General features: G+C 44.2%; 1 protein-coding gene across 2 annotated transcripts in view; it reads left to right on the forward strand.

The window, feature by feature from the left end:
* The first annotated feature begins 952 nt into the window (after positions 1–952).
* The window catches only part of sh3pxd2aa (SH3 and PX domains 2Aa), a 121,021-nt gene continuing 106,326 nt past the window's right edge, over positions 953–15,647 (forward strand). The window contains exons 1-2 of one of the 2 annotated variants that reach the window (XM_055647165.1): positions 953–1,457; positions 8,787–8,867. In XM_055647165.1, the coding sequence (XP_055503140.1) occupies positions 1,380–1,457; positions 8,787–8,867 (159 nt within the window). In that variant the 5' untranslated portion in view covers positions 953–1,379. The remainder of the gene's footprint in view (positions 1,458–8,786; positions 8,868–15,647) is intronic. The other variant, XM_055647164.1, reaches the window with a different exon arrangement.

The following is a 15,647-nucleotide window of genomic DNA, read 5'->3' on the forward strand; positions in this document are numbered from 1 at the left end:
CCGCTGCACCATCGAGAGTATCCTTACCAACTGCATCACAGTATGGTATGGCAACTGCTCTGTCTCCGACCGGAAGGCATTGCAGAGGGTGGTGAAAATTGCCCAACGCATCACCGGTTCCACACTCCCCTCCATTGAGTCTGTCCAAAGCAAGCGCTGTCTGCGGAGGGCGCTCAGCATCGCCAAGGACTGCTCTCACCCCAACCATGGACTGTTTACCCTCCTACCATCCGGGAGGCGCTACAGGTCTCTCCGTTGCCGAACCAGCAGGTCGAGGAACAGCTTCTTTCCGGCGGCTGTCACTCTACTCAACAACGTACCTCGGTGACTGCCAATCACCACCCCCCCCCCGCCCCCCCCCCCCCCGGACACTTATTATTTTTTTTAATTCAAATCGTTTGCTATGTCGCTCTTCAAGGGAGATGCTAAATGCATTTCGTTGTCTCTGTACTGTACACGGACAATGGCAATTAAAATTGAATCTGAATCTGAATCTGAGTGGGACAGGCAGCATCTCTGGATATAAGGAATGGTTACATTTCGGGACCTGCAGTTCCTTCCTACATACTCACACACGATGATCAAGAAAATGTAGAATGGATCATTATTAGCCCCTAATCTAGTTCTCTGCCTAGTTTCACTGAACCAATCAGTCTGAAGAAGGGTCTCTCAACCCAAAACGTCACCCATTCCTTCTCTCCAGAGATGCTGCCTGTCCCCGCTGAGTTACTCCAGCATTTTGTGTCTGTCTGTCTGTCGAAGTCAGACTTGTCGAATTTGCGTACATTGTGTATGCAAGCAAAGAATTTCACTGTGCCTAGTCACGTGTGACAATAAAGTATTCCTATTCCTAAATCACCGTGCCGTGACCATTTAGCCGAGTCAGGATAAAACCAGCCGACGATAAACACAAAATGCTGGGGTAACTCAGCGGGACTTGTTGCATCCATGGAGAAAAGGAATGGGTGAAGGTTCAGGCCGATCGAGCCCCTTCTTCAGACTGATTCCAACCAGACGGACGGACGATAACAGCAGCACCACCACGAGCGTGCTGAGCGAGCTCGCGCGCCCTTTAAACGTCCCGCCGTTTTCCCGAGAGCGCGGCCGTCGAGGGGCGGGCACTGGCGCCGATCGTCTGCAACCTGATTGGTCTTCAGCGTTTAGGCGGGCGGAGGACCCGCTCCTGATTGGCTCACGGACACGTCGATCAGTTGCAGGACCCGCGCCCCCCACCTCACGGCGGGCGCGCGCGCGAGGGACAGGCGAGGCCGGGGGCGCGCACGCGCCGCCCCCTAAAGAAAGAAAGAAAGAAAGGAAGGAAGGGAAAGGGGGCAGCGGAGTGTCGGCGGCGAGAGTGGCTGTGTGGGCCACGGGTCATCATGCAGACTCTCGGCCGCACCGCGGCTGATGTGCGGGTGCAGGATGTGCTGAAACGGAGGAACCCGAGCAAACACTACGTGAGTCTGGGGACGGCGGCGGCGCGGAGTTGGTAACCCTGGGGGTCGGGACGGAGGGCCGGTGCAGAGTGTGGAGGGACAGGAGTAGAGGGACCCAGGCTGATGGGGGACATGATGATGGTGACGAGTGAGGAGTCTTGGGCTGGTGGTTGAATGAGAAGGCAGGGTGAAGATTGACGAGAGAAAAAAAGCGATTGGGGATCGGATACCAGGTTGGATGGGTGGACAGGGGTTGAGAGTGGAAGGGTAGGGGAAATGAATGTTGAATGGGTGCAGGATGTGGAGGGGAATGTAAGGAAGAAAGAATGGGGTGCCTGGGGAATGTGGTGGGGGGTGGTCTATTGAAGGAGAGGGGGGGGTGGCGAAACGGATCAGGAGGCATGAATGAGATGCTGAGGTGAAAGATCAGACGTGATATTACTGAATAATGGAGGATACACATGGGACCAACTGACCTCCTATTGTTTTTAAAGGGGAGTGTGAATTTGTGTAGTAGAAATGGCTCTGAGTGAGTCAGTGACAGGTCATAGATAATGAGACAGACGAATGCTCAAGGGATCCTATTGAAGTTTTTGGAGGTGACCTGTGGATAGAGTGTGAGGATTAGACATAACGGAGTGATCTCATGTAGTGGAATGGACTAAGGCGGGAATGAGGGAGGTCAGAGATGGGAGGTTACTTGGATTGTAAGTTCTTGATGAAGGATGTTGATGGTCTCTTTCATTTGGTCTCTTGTAGATCATGACTATGATCTGTGTATAAGAAGGAAGTGCAGATGCTGGTTGAAACCATAGATGGACACAAAAAGCTGCAGTAACTCAGAGGGACAGGCAGCATCTCTGGAGAGAAGGAATGGGTGATGTTTCAGGTCGAGACCCTTCGTTACCCATTCCTTCTCTCCAGAGATGCTGCCTGTCCTACTGAGTTACTCCAGCTTTTTGTGTCGATGCTCTGTGTGATTCCTTTTGTTCTTTTGTGGATTCTTTCTAAACCAGCCCTTGTTCTCAACCAGAGTGCGTGCCATTGAAAGCATTTTCTCTTTGTTTTGCCCAAATCTCTTTTAATTTAAAGTACATTTAACAAACCATAGAAACATAGAAAATAGGTGCAGGAGGAGGCCATTCGGCCCTTTGAGCCAGCACCGTCATTCATTGTGATCATGGCTGATCATCCCCTATTAATAACCCGTGCCTGCCTTCTCCCCATATCCCTTGACTCCACTAGCCCCTAGAGCTCTATCTAACTATCTCTTAAATCCATCCAGTGGCTTGGCCTCCATTGCCCTCTGTGGCAGGGAATTCCATAAATTCACAACTCTCTGGATGAAAAAGTTTTTCCTCAGCTCAGTTCTCACCTTTTCACCCCTTCATCCTTGTGATTGAGGCAGTGCAGCATAGGTTCACAAGATTGATCCCTGGGATGGCAGGACTGTCATATGAGGAAAGATTGAAAAGACTAGGCTTGTATTCACTGGAGTTTAGAAGGATGAGGGGGGATCTTATAGAAACATATAAATTTATAAAAGGACTGGACAAGCTAGATGCAGGAAAAATGTTCCCAATGTTGGGCGAGTCCAGAACCAGGGGCCACAGTCTTACAATAAAGGGGAGGCCATTTAAGACTGAGGTGAACACCCAGAGAGTTGTGAATTTGTGGAATTCCCTGCCACAGAGGGCAGTGGAGGCCAAATCACTGGATGGATTTAAGAGAGAGTTAGATGGAGCTCTAGGGGCTAGTGGAATCAAGGGATATGGGGAGAAGGTAGGCATGGGTTATTGATTGGGGACGATCAGCCATGATCACAATGAATAGCGGTGCTGATTCGAGGGGCCGAATGGCCTCCACCTATTTTCGATATTTCTAATTAAAATACACCATCCTTGGGATCATTCTATGCACTTTCTCATGGGCCTTTACACCTTTCCCGAAGTTCGGTAATGAGACATGGACACAATAAATGTTGTCGCAGGCCAAATTTTCCAGGTTAAACATTACTTCCTTACTTTTGTACTTTTATTTCTTTGCTACTGATTAGATTTCTCTATATTTTTTAGCTGTATGATGATGTAGCTTGTTTTGGCAACATTGTGGACTTGGGCATTGATGCCACCCTTTTCTGCAAACCATTTGAATTTCACCAATCAAATAACTGCCTCTTTTTCATAATGCATTTGTATTTTTCATGATCAAATTCTACTTACTACATGTCCTTTCCATGTTGACACGAGATGCTGGGATCTTGAGCAAAAAAAAATACAGTGCATGAAGAACTCGGCTAGTCAAGTAGCATCTGTGGAGGGAAATGGACAGTTGATCTTTTATGTCGGGTCTTTTCAGACTGCTGGAGTAGAGGGGAGGAAGAAGGTACTTAGCTGTTCATGGCTGAAGAAGGTCCCATTCAGATTTTTGCTATATATTTTAGTCCTTGCCTTAAATTTATGTTCTCTAGTTTTAACCACATCATTGCTTTTAAGTCTTTTCATTAACTATACGTTCCCCCTTACAATCAACCTCCCAAAGCCCAACACCTTTGAGTACTGTATGCTGTTCTGGACACCTAGCTATAGAAAGGATGTCATTTCACTCTGAGAATGGTAGGTATATGGAGCAAGCAGCCAAATGAGTTAGTTGAGGCAGGTACTATAAGTGTCAAAAGACACTTGTACATGTATATAGATAGGAAGGGTTTAGGTTTAGCCACATGCACTGAGATACAGTGAATAGCTTTGTTTTGCATGCTATCTATACAAATCAGATGTATCATACAGATAAACAATTAGTTCAAACACAAGTGCAATAGATAGAGCAAAGGGAAAAATACAGTGAACAGAATATAGTTTTCAGCATTCTAGCGTATCAGTTCCTCAGACAATGTTCAATGTTCTCAATGAGGTAGTAGACAATCAAACAATACCCTAGCTTATGGAAGGACCGCACAAAAGCCTGATACCGGAAAATAAGAAGCTGTTCCTGAGTCTGATGGTTTAGGGGGATATGGGTCAAATGAGACTTACTTAGATGGGACAACTTGGTTAGCATGGATGAGTTGGGCTTGTTTTCCTGCTGCATGACTCTGTTTAAGTTGGAAAGGGTGCAGAAGGATCTTGCATCCAGGAACATCTGGGATGTTAACTGGGCTTACAGGTTTGAGTTATAAAGTGAGGTTAGATGGGCTAGGACTTTTTTCTTTGGAGCATAGGAGGTTGAGGGGTGTACAAGATCACCAGGGGCATTGATAAAATGAATGCTCATAGGTCAGAGGATTTTGAAACCAAAACCCATAGGTTTAAGGTGAGAGGGGAGAGATTTAAGAGGGAACCCTGGGACAACATTTTCACGGAGGGATGCCATTGTCTGGCATAATCTGCCAGAGGAAGTCATAGAAGTGGATACAATTAGGATTATTAAAAGATATGTGGATAGGAAGGGTTTAGAGATCTAGAGGCCAATTGCACCAAATGGGACTAATCTAATATGCCAACTTGGTCGGCATGAATAAGGTGGGCTGAAGTCTCTGTTTTCATGCTGAATCTTTCAATTATCGATTTACATTTACATTCAAATCATTTTTACATGATTTGGTCCCAGCACAGATCCCTGTGGAGCACCTCCAGCCAGAATAACACCTTTCTACTACTGCTCTCTGTCTTCTTGGGTGCTGGTTCTGAATCCAAATGTCACTGTGGATTCCATGCTCCTTCTTTCATTGGTCTGTCTATATACTTTGTTAAAATGTGCTCCTGGGGACATCCCATAAATTCTACCATTTGTGTTTTTTATGTGCAGACAGGCAGTCCCAGTTATTTTTGGGGAAATTAAGCTTCCCGAATGCTGCCTTATTTTTATTGCATTATCTCTCCTAATCAATAAAAAGTGACATTGACCCAAGTAAAGAACATGAACTTTGTAGGTTAACTTCTTTAAACAAAGCTTGTCACCAGCTTTATTAGCAATAGAGAATTGTTAACCATGCCAAGTAACATGTCAGATAAAGTTGTGTGATCAACATTTAAGTGGAAGTGGGATTGAGGAGCTGGAGGAAGATCTTGTTTAAATAAAAAATAGCTTGGATAACAAGCATGTTATTGAAAAAATGTATCACCTACATTCTCTGATGTTTGTAATCATGCATAAGCTGAGGTGGTTGTACTCTATGGAAATTTAGGCTTTGGGAAATTTGTGTGGTAGGTCTCTACATAGAAAAAAACTTGTGAGATTGTTTACATAGAGCAGTGGCAGGAAAGGGAAGCAGTTACAAAAGGAAATCTGTTAACATGCAAATCTTCTCCAGATGTTGTCGAATGTTGCACCTTGATTAACTTGATTATCATGGCACAGTTAATCTTTATGTAGAATGTTTAGCCTGCATTGAATTTTAATATAGTTTCTTAAATGTTGTACTGTGTTGTTGTTTTGTGTAGGTTGTACTATAAATAGTAATTGAGGGTCAAGAATTGATTCTTGGCATGTCCATTCTACAAGTTATAGTAAAATGTTTATATTTTGTTATTTGAATTATTTGGAGATTCTCATGGTTCAGTATCTGGTGCACCAGATAATGTTTAGACTGTCCACTTGCCAGGGCTCCATTTTCCGTGGCTCCTTTCCACTCACCAGGGTCCCTGTTCCCATTTTCTCCATGCACTTGCCAGGGCTCTGGTTATCTCTTTCATTTGTTTCTGTGAATCCCTGGTTTCTGTGCTCCCAACCCCTGGCCAGGCCCAGTTTCCCATGCTCTCCATTCATCCACAGTGGCTCAGGTTCCCACACACTCCATCCACTCGCCAAGTTGGTCGTCTCTTGTATTCTTCGTCCATTACCTGTCAAGGGATATTCTCGAAGAACTCAAATTTGTCAAACATAATTTATCTTCCAGAAGCCTATGTTGACCTGGCAGATGGAATTTAAGTCATAAGTAATTCATTTTGGAAAGTTAACCAATTGCAAGAAATGCCCAGTGAATGGCAGGTGAGTGTTGTTAAATAGAGAGTCCTTCGGGTACAAGTATATGGTTCCCTGAAAGTAGCAACACAGGTAGACAATGGTGAGGAATATGCGTGGCATGCTTGCCTTAATTGGCTGATGCACTGAGTTCAAGAGTTGGGAAGTAATGTTACAATTGTACAAAACATTGGTTAGACAGCACTTGGCGTTTTGGACACTTTGCAGGAAAGATGTGATTAAGCTCTAGAGGGTGCATAAACACTAGACTGGAGGGCTTGAGTTATAAGAAGAGATTCGATTGGCTAGGTTGTCAAATGATGCAGCAGGATATAGGTTATTTGGAAATCTGGGCTGAGAAATGGCAAAGTTTTATCATATATGTGAGGTGTTGCATGTTTGGAGGTCAAATGTAAGAACCAAGTATTCAGTGAATGTCAAGACTCTTTGTAACTTGATGTGCAGAGGGATCTTGAGACGCAAATCCATAGCACCCCGAAAGAGGTAGCATGCGTGGATAGGGTGGTAAATGTGAATGACTTTAGTTGGGGCATTGAGAATAAAATTGGGGAAATTATGCTACAGTGTTATAATAAAATGAATATGGAGGATTTGGAGAGGATCCATAATTCACTAGTGCTACTTCGTGGGGGGGGGGGGGGGTTAAACTTGAGAGGCAGGGATTGTGAACCTAGAGCCTGGATCGGTACTTCGGTTTATGATGTGGCCATTTCAAATACGTGGCAGTGAGTGGAAAATGGCTGGCTACTCTATGTTCTGGGGTTTTGATGTTTTCAGATGTGATAGAGAGGGAGGGAAAAATGGGTGAAGGAGTTGTGCTACTAATCACAGGTTGTTATTGCCTCTCCCAGTTGAAAGCGGGAGATAGAGGAACGGATATGTGGATAGATTACCGAAAAGTGCCAAGCAACAGGGTTGTCTTAGTGGGTAACATTACTTTCCCCAATATTGACTGGGGCATGTTCAATGCCAAAGGCTTTTATGGGGCAGAATTTGTTGGGTGTATTCAAGAGGGTTTCTTGAAACATTATGTGGGCAGACCAACCTGAAATGCGAATATACTGCCTTTTGTGTTGGGAAATGAGGTTGGCCAGGTAACTGGTGTTACAGTGCAAGAACGTTACGGGGATAATTATTACAACTCCATACATTTTAACCCAGTTACAACCTAGTAATAAGTTACAACTAAGTGGTATGACATCTACTGCATCCGGTGTTTCCGATGTGGGCTCCTGTACATTGGCGAGAAAGTGTAATCTTGGCGACTGTTATGATGTTCAAATTATTCCATTGCCTTTGTTGTGGGGAAGCAATGTTCAGTGAGAGTTTGTGTACGAAAGAACTGCAGATGCTGGTTTACACCGAAGATGGAAACACATGCAGGAGTAACACAGCGGGAAGTAACACAGTCTGAAGAAGAGTCTCAACCTGAAGCGTCAACCATTCCTTCTCTCCAGAGATCGCTGTCTCGCTGAGTTCAGCATTTCGTGTCTATCTTCAGTCAGAGTTTCATAGCTTGCAGTCAGCATGGTGCTAATACAGATGTTGCAGAAGAAAAGATTTGGGAACAAAGTTGTTAAGTTACCAGACGAGTACTTGGCTTCCAGAGATATTTTCAAAAACAACAATAACATTTATAAAATGTTGGTTCAAATCTGAAATAAAAAGCTAATATGAGCAATGATGGGCATGAAAAATATCAGATTGTTACTAAAAGCTCGTCTGGTTCATTAACATCTTTCAGGGAAGGATGGATGCCGTCCTTATTTATTTTAACCTTTTTGTGACTACAGAATCAACGGTACTTTGATTGAAAAGGCCTAGTCATCACTTGGAGGCAGGAATTCTATTTCTGATGGGCAGAGTATAAAACATGCAGGACATTTTATTATGTACAATTGTGAGGCTCACGATGATTTCCAGAGATTGTTGGAGCAGAGGGTAAATGATCAGCAGCTTGGCTAAAATGTGTGCACCAATGTATCCTGTTTTTTTTGAAGTTATATGCTCTTGGGAAGGCATGTAATTTGTGCACTAAATGTGGAGCATATTATGGTTTCCTGTCACTCCCCATATCTGTTGATTCTCTTTGAGGTCCAAATCTGTTGCTTTAATTGGAACAGTGAGCAGATTTTTCAAGGATGGGGAGGCGATACTGATACTTTCACCCCTAAACACCATTTCCCCACCGACACAATTCCATTTCTAACACAATTTTCTATAACATGAGGCTTCCTAGGAACAGAACTATCATGTTATTAGCAGAAGTGCCTTTATTTATAAGATACTTTGGATTAAAATATAGTTTGTTTTATTTTTTTCTGAACAGTTCTATATATTTTTAAAGTTTTATTTTTACTTCTGCAGGTGTACGTTATCCAAGTAAACTGGTCAGATAATAGTTCAAACATTATCTACAGACGTTACAGCAAGTTTTTTGACCTACAGGTATGCTTGTTATCTTCTGTTTTAACACCTCAGGATTAAAGTTCCTGACAATTGCAGCTTTACTGATGGCACTTTTCAGATGTATTTCTTTATGGAGCCTAATTTTCATACTATTTCTAAGATGACTTTAAAGAAATTATCTGTTCATGTTCTTGATTGTAAATGTATAACTGTACAGGCCAAAGAGTGTCTTGAAGTGAGATGGTTGACCTTTCATGAGTGGCTAAAGAGGTTAAACCATATTCTTTTGAATGTTTAAGATGATAGATGATCAGAATCAGAATGCTTTATTGTCATTGCATGTGTCACATACAACGAGATTACTGTGTCTCTCCATTTAAAAGAACTTCAAACATTCACATACTCATACTTTTTACACTCCCTCCCTCCCCAAACCCACCCATGGATTCACATTTAAATAGATGAACACAGATGAGGGTGGTGGGGGGGGGTGGGGGTTAATAGACAGATGATTGGAACAAAGGCTGGAGATTAGAGCAGAAGATGTGAGATGGACACTTTGAAGAGATGCAAATTGTGAAGCCAGAGGAAGGGGAGGAGGAGGGGAAGAAGAGAAATGGGTGCATGTACAGGTGGGGCACAGTGGAGGTGGGGAAGAAAGGGGTAGGGGAGGGTGGTTGTAAGAGGTTACCTCAAATTGGAGAATTCAACGTTCATACCATTAGATTGTAAGCTACCCAAGTGAAATATTATGTGCTGTTCCTCCAGTATGAGTGGCCTCATTCTGGCCATGGAAGGGCATGGAACACAAAGGTTGGTATGGAAATGGATAAGATAGTTAAAATGGTTAGCAACTGGGCCCTTAGGCCTTGGTGGGCCGAGTACGTGTTCGGTGAAACGGTTGCCGAGTCTACACTTGGTCTTACCAGTGAACTGCTAAGTGGCTGGATGGGGGTGAGGGGGGAGGTACAGGGGCAGGTGTTCCATCTTCTGTGGTTGCAGGTGAAAGTACCTGGGGAGCGGATGGTTTGGATGGGAAGAGATGAATGAACCAAGGAGTTACAGAGGGAGTGGTCTCTGTGGAGTGTGGAAAGGGATGTAGATGGGAAGATGTGACTGGTGATGGGTACCATTCGCGAGGACTATCACCTGGTTGCCCCCTTCCAGGAAGGTTGTGGGTGCAGAGGAAGTTTACCAGAATGCTGCCTGGATTAGAGGATTTCAGCTACAAGGAGAACATTGGAGATTGAGTGGAGGTATATAAAATTATGGGATACATAGATAGGGTAGACACACAGAACCTTTTTCCCCAGGATGAAAATGTCCAACACGAGAGGGCATAGCTGAAAGGCGAGAGGGGGAAAGTTTAATGGTGATGAGTGGGACAAGTCTTCTTTTACAGACTGGAAAGTATCACCAGGGGTGGTGGTGGTGGAGACAAATACGATAGTGGTGTTTAAGAGGTTTTCAGATAAGCATTTGGATGTGCAGGAAATTGAAGGATATAGATCATGTACAGGCTGATGAGATAATTTTGGCGTCATAATGTTCAGCATAAATGTTGTGAGCTGAAGGGCCCGTTCCGTGCTGTTCTGTTCTATGTTCTCTGACCAGGGGAACTATCCTTGTTCTGTTCTGGGGGAGGGGAGGGAAGAGGAAGAGGGGAAGTGAGCAGAGGCATGGGATGCAGGTGAGGCATCCATCTATGACAGAAGGGGAAAAACCACGTTTACTAAAGAAAGATGACATTTCAGATGTCCTTGAATGGAAAGCCTCATCTTGGGAGCAGTTGTGGCAGAGACTGAAGAATTGAGAGGGGAGAAATGTGTCTTTTCAAGAGGCAGAGTGGGAGGAAGTCCAGTCCAGATAACTGGGAGTTGGAGGTTTGTAGCAGATGTCAGTCGATAGTCTGTCCCCTGTAATGGAGATGGAGATCCAGAAAGGGGTGAGAGTTGTCAGAGATAGATTGGGTAGAGGGTCACTCTTTTTTCAAGGGTAGAAACGGGAAACATTAGAAGGCAGATTTAAGGTAATAAAGGCAATGGTTTAAAGGAGATGCACGGGACAAGTTTTAGCTCCCTGTAGCGATTTACCTGGGGAAGTGGTGGGAGCAGATACGACCGTGAAGTTTAAGATGCTTTTAGTTAAGCGCATGAAGATTGATCATGTGCAGGAGTTAGTTTAATATGACACATCATGGTTGATACAGGCATGGTGAGCTAAAAAGCCCATTCCTGTGCTGCAATGTTCTACGTGTAAGAAAGAACTGCAGGTGCTGGTTTAAATCTAAGGTAGACACAAAATGCTGGAGTAACTCAGTGGGACAGGCAGCATCTCTGGAGAGATAGAATGGGTGACGTTTCGGGTTGAGACCCTTCTTCAGAAAGGTCAGTCCGAAGAAGGGTCTTGACCCAAAACGTCGGCCATTCCTTCTCTCCACAGATGCTGCCTGTCCTGCTGAGTTACTCCAGCATTTTGTGCCTACCTGCACTGTTCTATGTTCTATATTACATGTTTACTACTTCATATTTTGCACGGCAGGATTAGCTGTTGTCTGTTTATTTGCAAGCTAAACATTAATATTTAGAACAGTCAAAATCCATTGCTTTCAATTTTCTCCTGAAAGTTAGAATATATAGATAATGAAAATTTAATCCGACGTATACAATGTCTGTTTGGAAGCTAATGGTCAGTGTGGTGGAGTTGAAAGGTTACTTTCTTCAGTTCCTGTGGTGTGGCAGAGGGTGAAAGCATGCACTGTGTGAACAGGAAATGATCTGGAAAGGAAAGAAATTAGATTCTGAAAGCTCCTATTGATCTGAGGGGCCTTCTGAGATTGGAAAGCACCATTGCGTAGATGCAGAGCTGCTAGAGCTATTCAACACTAGCACTGAAGTTAATAAAGTGTTTATAAGAACAGGGTGGTGGATAAGGCACGAGGCTTATCTATATTGAAAAAAAATATTAACTACAATTGCATTATCATGATACTTTGGCAGAGAGAAAATGGTAATCTGGCAAGGAAGTTAAGACCATTTTGAAGTTTAATTTGTGCACCTGCAATTTTGATTGTCAGCATGCTAGGAATGGTGGAGATTAATTATATAGTATACTAGACTAAGTGGGTCCCGTTAGGTCCCAGCATCACACGGGAGGGCTGGTCCCCCAACGCAATATTCCACCTCTCCACCAATTCCAATATTGCTGGCCAGTGGGGGGGGGTTTCTGGAGCGCTAGTATGTGTGTTGTGGGTCAAAGGGACTGGCTTCCAAAGGGCTAGTATGGACATTGTGGGCTGAATGGATTCTTTGGCTGGCAGCTCAGTCACTCTGGCCGGGCAGCTCAGTCACTCAGGCTGTTGTGCACTGAAGGAACTGGTTTCCAGAGGGCTAGTATGGACATTGTGGACAATGGATTTTTGAACTTGCAGTTCACTAAGTCATGGGTGGTGGGCTGGCACTTCAGTCACTTACAGCTGGTGGGCTGGCATTTCACTTACTCATGGCTGGTGGGCTGGCAGCCCAGTCACTCACAGCTGGTGGTGGCAGTTCACTCAGTCACCCCTCTTCTCTTCTTCCCCCCACTCTGCTCCAAGCCATTCCGCTCCCCCACCCGCATTCAGTCCATCTCCCCTCAATCTCCCCCCATGCACTCTTAGTGGCTCTCCACACACACACACTCCACAGAACACACACACACACACACTCCCCACACACACACACACACGTTGGGATCACGGAGACATGGCTCCAGGGTGACCAAGGCTGGGAGCTGAACATCCAGGGATATTCAATATTCAGGAGGGATAGAGAGAAAGGAAAAGGTGGGGTAGCGTTACTGATTAGAGAGGAGATTAATGCAATGGAAAGGAAGGACATTAGTTTGGAGGATGTGGAATCGGTATGGGTAGAGCTGCGAAACACTAAGGGGCAGAAAACGCTGGTGGGTGTTGTGTACAGGCCACCTAACAGTAGTAGTGAAGTTGGAGATGGTATCAAACAGGAAATTAGAAATGCGTGCGACAAAGGCAAAACAGTTATAATGGGTGACTTCAATCTACATATAGATTGGGTGAATCAAATTGGCAGGGGTGCTGAGGAAGAGGATTTCTTGGAATGTATGCGGGATAGTTATCTAAAGCAACATGTAGAGGAACCAACGAGAGAGCAGGCTATTTTAGACTGGGTATTGAGTAATGAGGAAGGGTTAGTTAGCAATCTTGTTGTATGTGCCCCTTTGGGAAGAGTGACCATAATATGGTTGAGTTCTTCATTAGGATGGAGAGTGACATTGTTAATTCAGAAACAATGGTTCTGAACTTAAAGAAAGGTAACTTTGAGGGTATGAGACGTGAATTGGCCAAGATTGACTGGCAATTAATTCTAAAAGGGTTGACGGTGGATATGCAATGGAAGACATTTAAAGACTGCATGGATGAACTACAAAAATTGTTCATACCAGTTTGGCAAAAGAATAAATCAGGGAAGGTAGTACATCCGTGGATAACAAGGGAAATCAGGGATAGTATCAAAGCGAAGGATGCTGCGTACAAATTAGCCAGAAAAAGCAGCATACCGGAGGACTGGGAGAAATTCAGAGATCAGCAGAGGAGGACGAAGGGCTTAATTAGGAAAGGAAAAATAGATTATGAAAGAAAACTGGCAGGGAACATAAAAACTGACTGCAAAAGTTTTTATAGATATGTGAAAAGAAAGAGATTAGTTAAAACAAATGTAGGTCCCTTGCAGTCAGAAACGGGTGAGTTGATCATGGGGAACAAGGATATGGCGGACCAATTGAATAACTACTTTGGTTTCGTCTTCACTAAGGAAGACATAAATAATTTGCCGGAAATAGCAGGGGACCGCGGGTCAAAGGAGTTGGAGGAATTGAGTGAAATCCAGGTTAGCCGGGAAGTAATGTTGGGTAAATTGAATGGATTAAAGGCCGATAAATCCCCAGGGCCAGATAGGCTGCATCCCAGAGTACTTAAGGAAGTAGCTCCAGAAATAGTGGATGCATTAGTAATAATCTTTCAAAACTCTTTAGATTCTGGAGTAGTTCCTGAGGATTGGCGGGTAGCAAACGTAACCACACTTTTTAAGAATGGAGGGAGAGAGAAAACGGGGAATTACAGACCAGTTAGTCTAACATCGGTAGTGGGGAAACTGCTAGAGTCAGTTATTAAAGATGGGATAGCAGCACATTTGGAAAGTGGTGAAATCATTGGACAAAGTCAGCATGGATTTACGAAAGGTAAATCATGTCTGATGAATCTTATAGAATTTTTTGAGGATGTAACTAGTAGCGTGGATAGGGGAGAACCAGTGGATGTGGTGTATCTGGACTTCCAGAAGGCTTTTGACAAGGTCCCACATAAGAGATTAGTATACAAACTTAAAGCACACGGCATTGGGGGTTCAGTATTGATGTGGATAGAGAACTGGCTGGCAAACAGGAAGCAAAGAGTAGGAGTAAACGGGCCCTTTTCACAATGGCAGGCAGTGACTAGTGGGGTACCGCAAGGCTCAGTGCTGGGACCCCAGCTATTTACAATATATATTAATGATCTGGATGAGGGAATTGAAGGCAATATCTCCAAGTTTGCGGATGATACTAAGCTGGGGGGCAGTGTTAGCTGTGAGGAGGATGCTAGGAGACTGCAAGGTGACTTGGATAGGCTGGGCAAATGTTTGGCAGATGCAGTATAATGTGGATAAATGTGAGGTTATCCATTTTGGTGGCAAAAACGGGAAAGCAGACTATTATCTAAATGGTGGCCGATTGGGAAAGGGGGAGATGCAGCGAGAGGGTGTCATGGTACACCAGTCATTGAAGGTAGGCATGCAGGTGCAGCAGGCAGTAAAGAAAGCGAATGGTATGTTAGCTTTCATTGCAAAAGGATTTGAGTACAGGAGCAGGGAGGTTCTACTGCAGTTGTACAGGGTCTTGGTGAGACCACACCTGGAGTATTGCGTACAGTTTTGGTCTCCAAATCTGAGGAAGGACATTATTGCCATAGAGGGAGTGCAGAGAAGGTTCACCAGACTGATTCCTGGGATGTCAGGACTGTCTTATGAAGAAAGACTGGATAGACTTGGTTTATACTCTCTAGAATTTAGGAGATTGAGAGGGGATCTTATAGAAACTTATAAAATTCTTAAGGGGTTGGACAGGCTAGATGCAGGAAGATTGTTCCCGATGTTGGGGAAGTCCAGGACAAGGGGTCACAGCTTAAGGATAAGGGGGAAATCCTTTAAAACCGAGATGAGAAGAACTTTTTTCACACAGAGAGTGGTGAATCTCTGGAACTCTCTGCCACAGAGGGTAGTTGAGGCCAGTTCATTGGCTATATTTAAGAGGGAGTTAGATGTGGCCCTTGTGGCTAAGGGGATCAGGGGGTATGGAGAGAAGGCAGGTACGGGATACTGAGTTGGATGATCAGCCATGATCATATTGAATGGCGGTGCAGGCTCGAAGGGCCGAATGGCCTACTCCTGCACCTAATTTCTATGTTTCTATGATACTCATGTACTCAGACACACATACAGACACTCGTACATAGAGACACAGTCAAACACTCACACATACACACACTCATACACAGACACTCACACACTCATCCACAGACACTTACACAGACACAGCAACTCATACATACGCATGCACAGACAGACGACTCACACACACACACTTTAGAAGCAATAGAGATACTATCTGCAAGTATTTTAGAACCAATAGACATTTTTTTGCAAACTTTAGAACCAATAGACATTTTTTGCAAGCTTTAGAACCAATAGTCATTTTTTTGCAAGCTTT

Source organism: Leucoraja erinacea, chromosome 15, assembly GCF_028641065.1.
Source record: "Leucoraja erinacea ecotype New England chromosome 15, Leri_hhj_1, whole genome shotgun sequence".
Taxonomy (NCBI): domain Eukaryota; kingdom Metazoa; phylum Chordata; class Chondrichthyes; order Rajiformes; family Rajidae; genus Leucoraja; species Leucoraja erinaceus.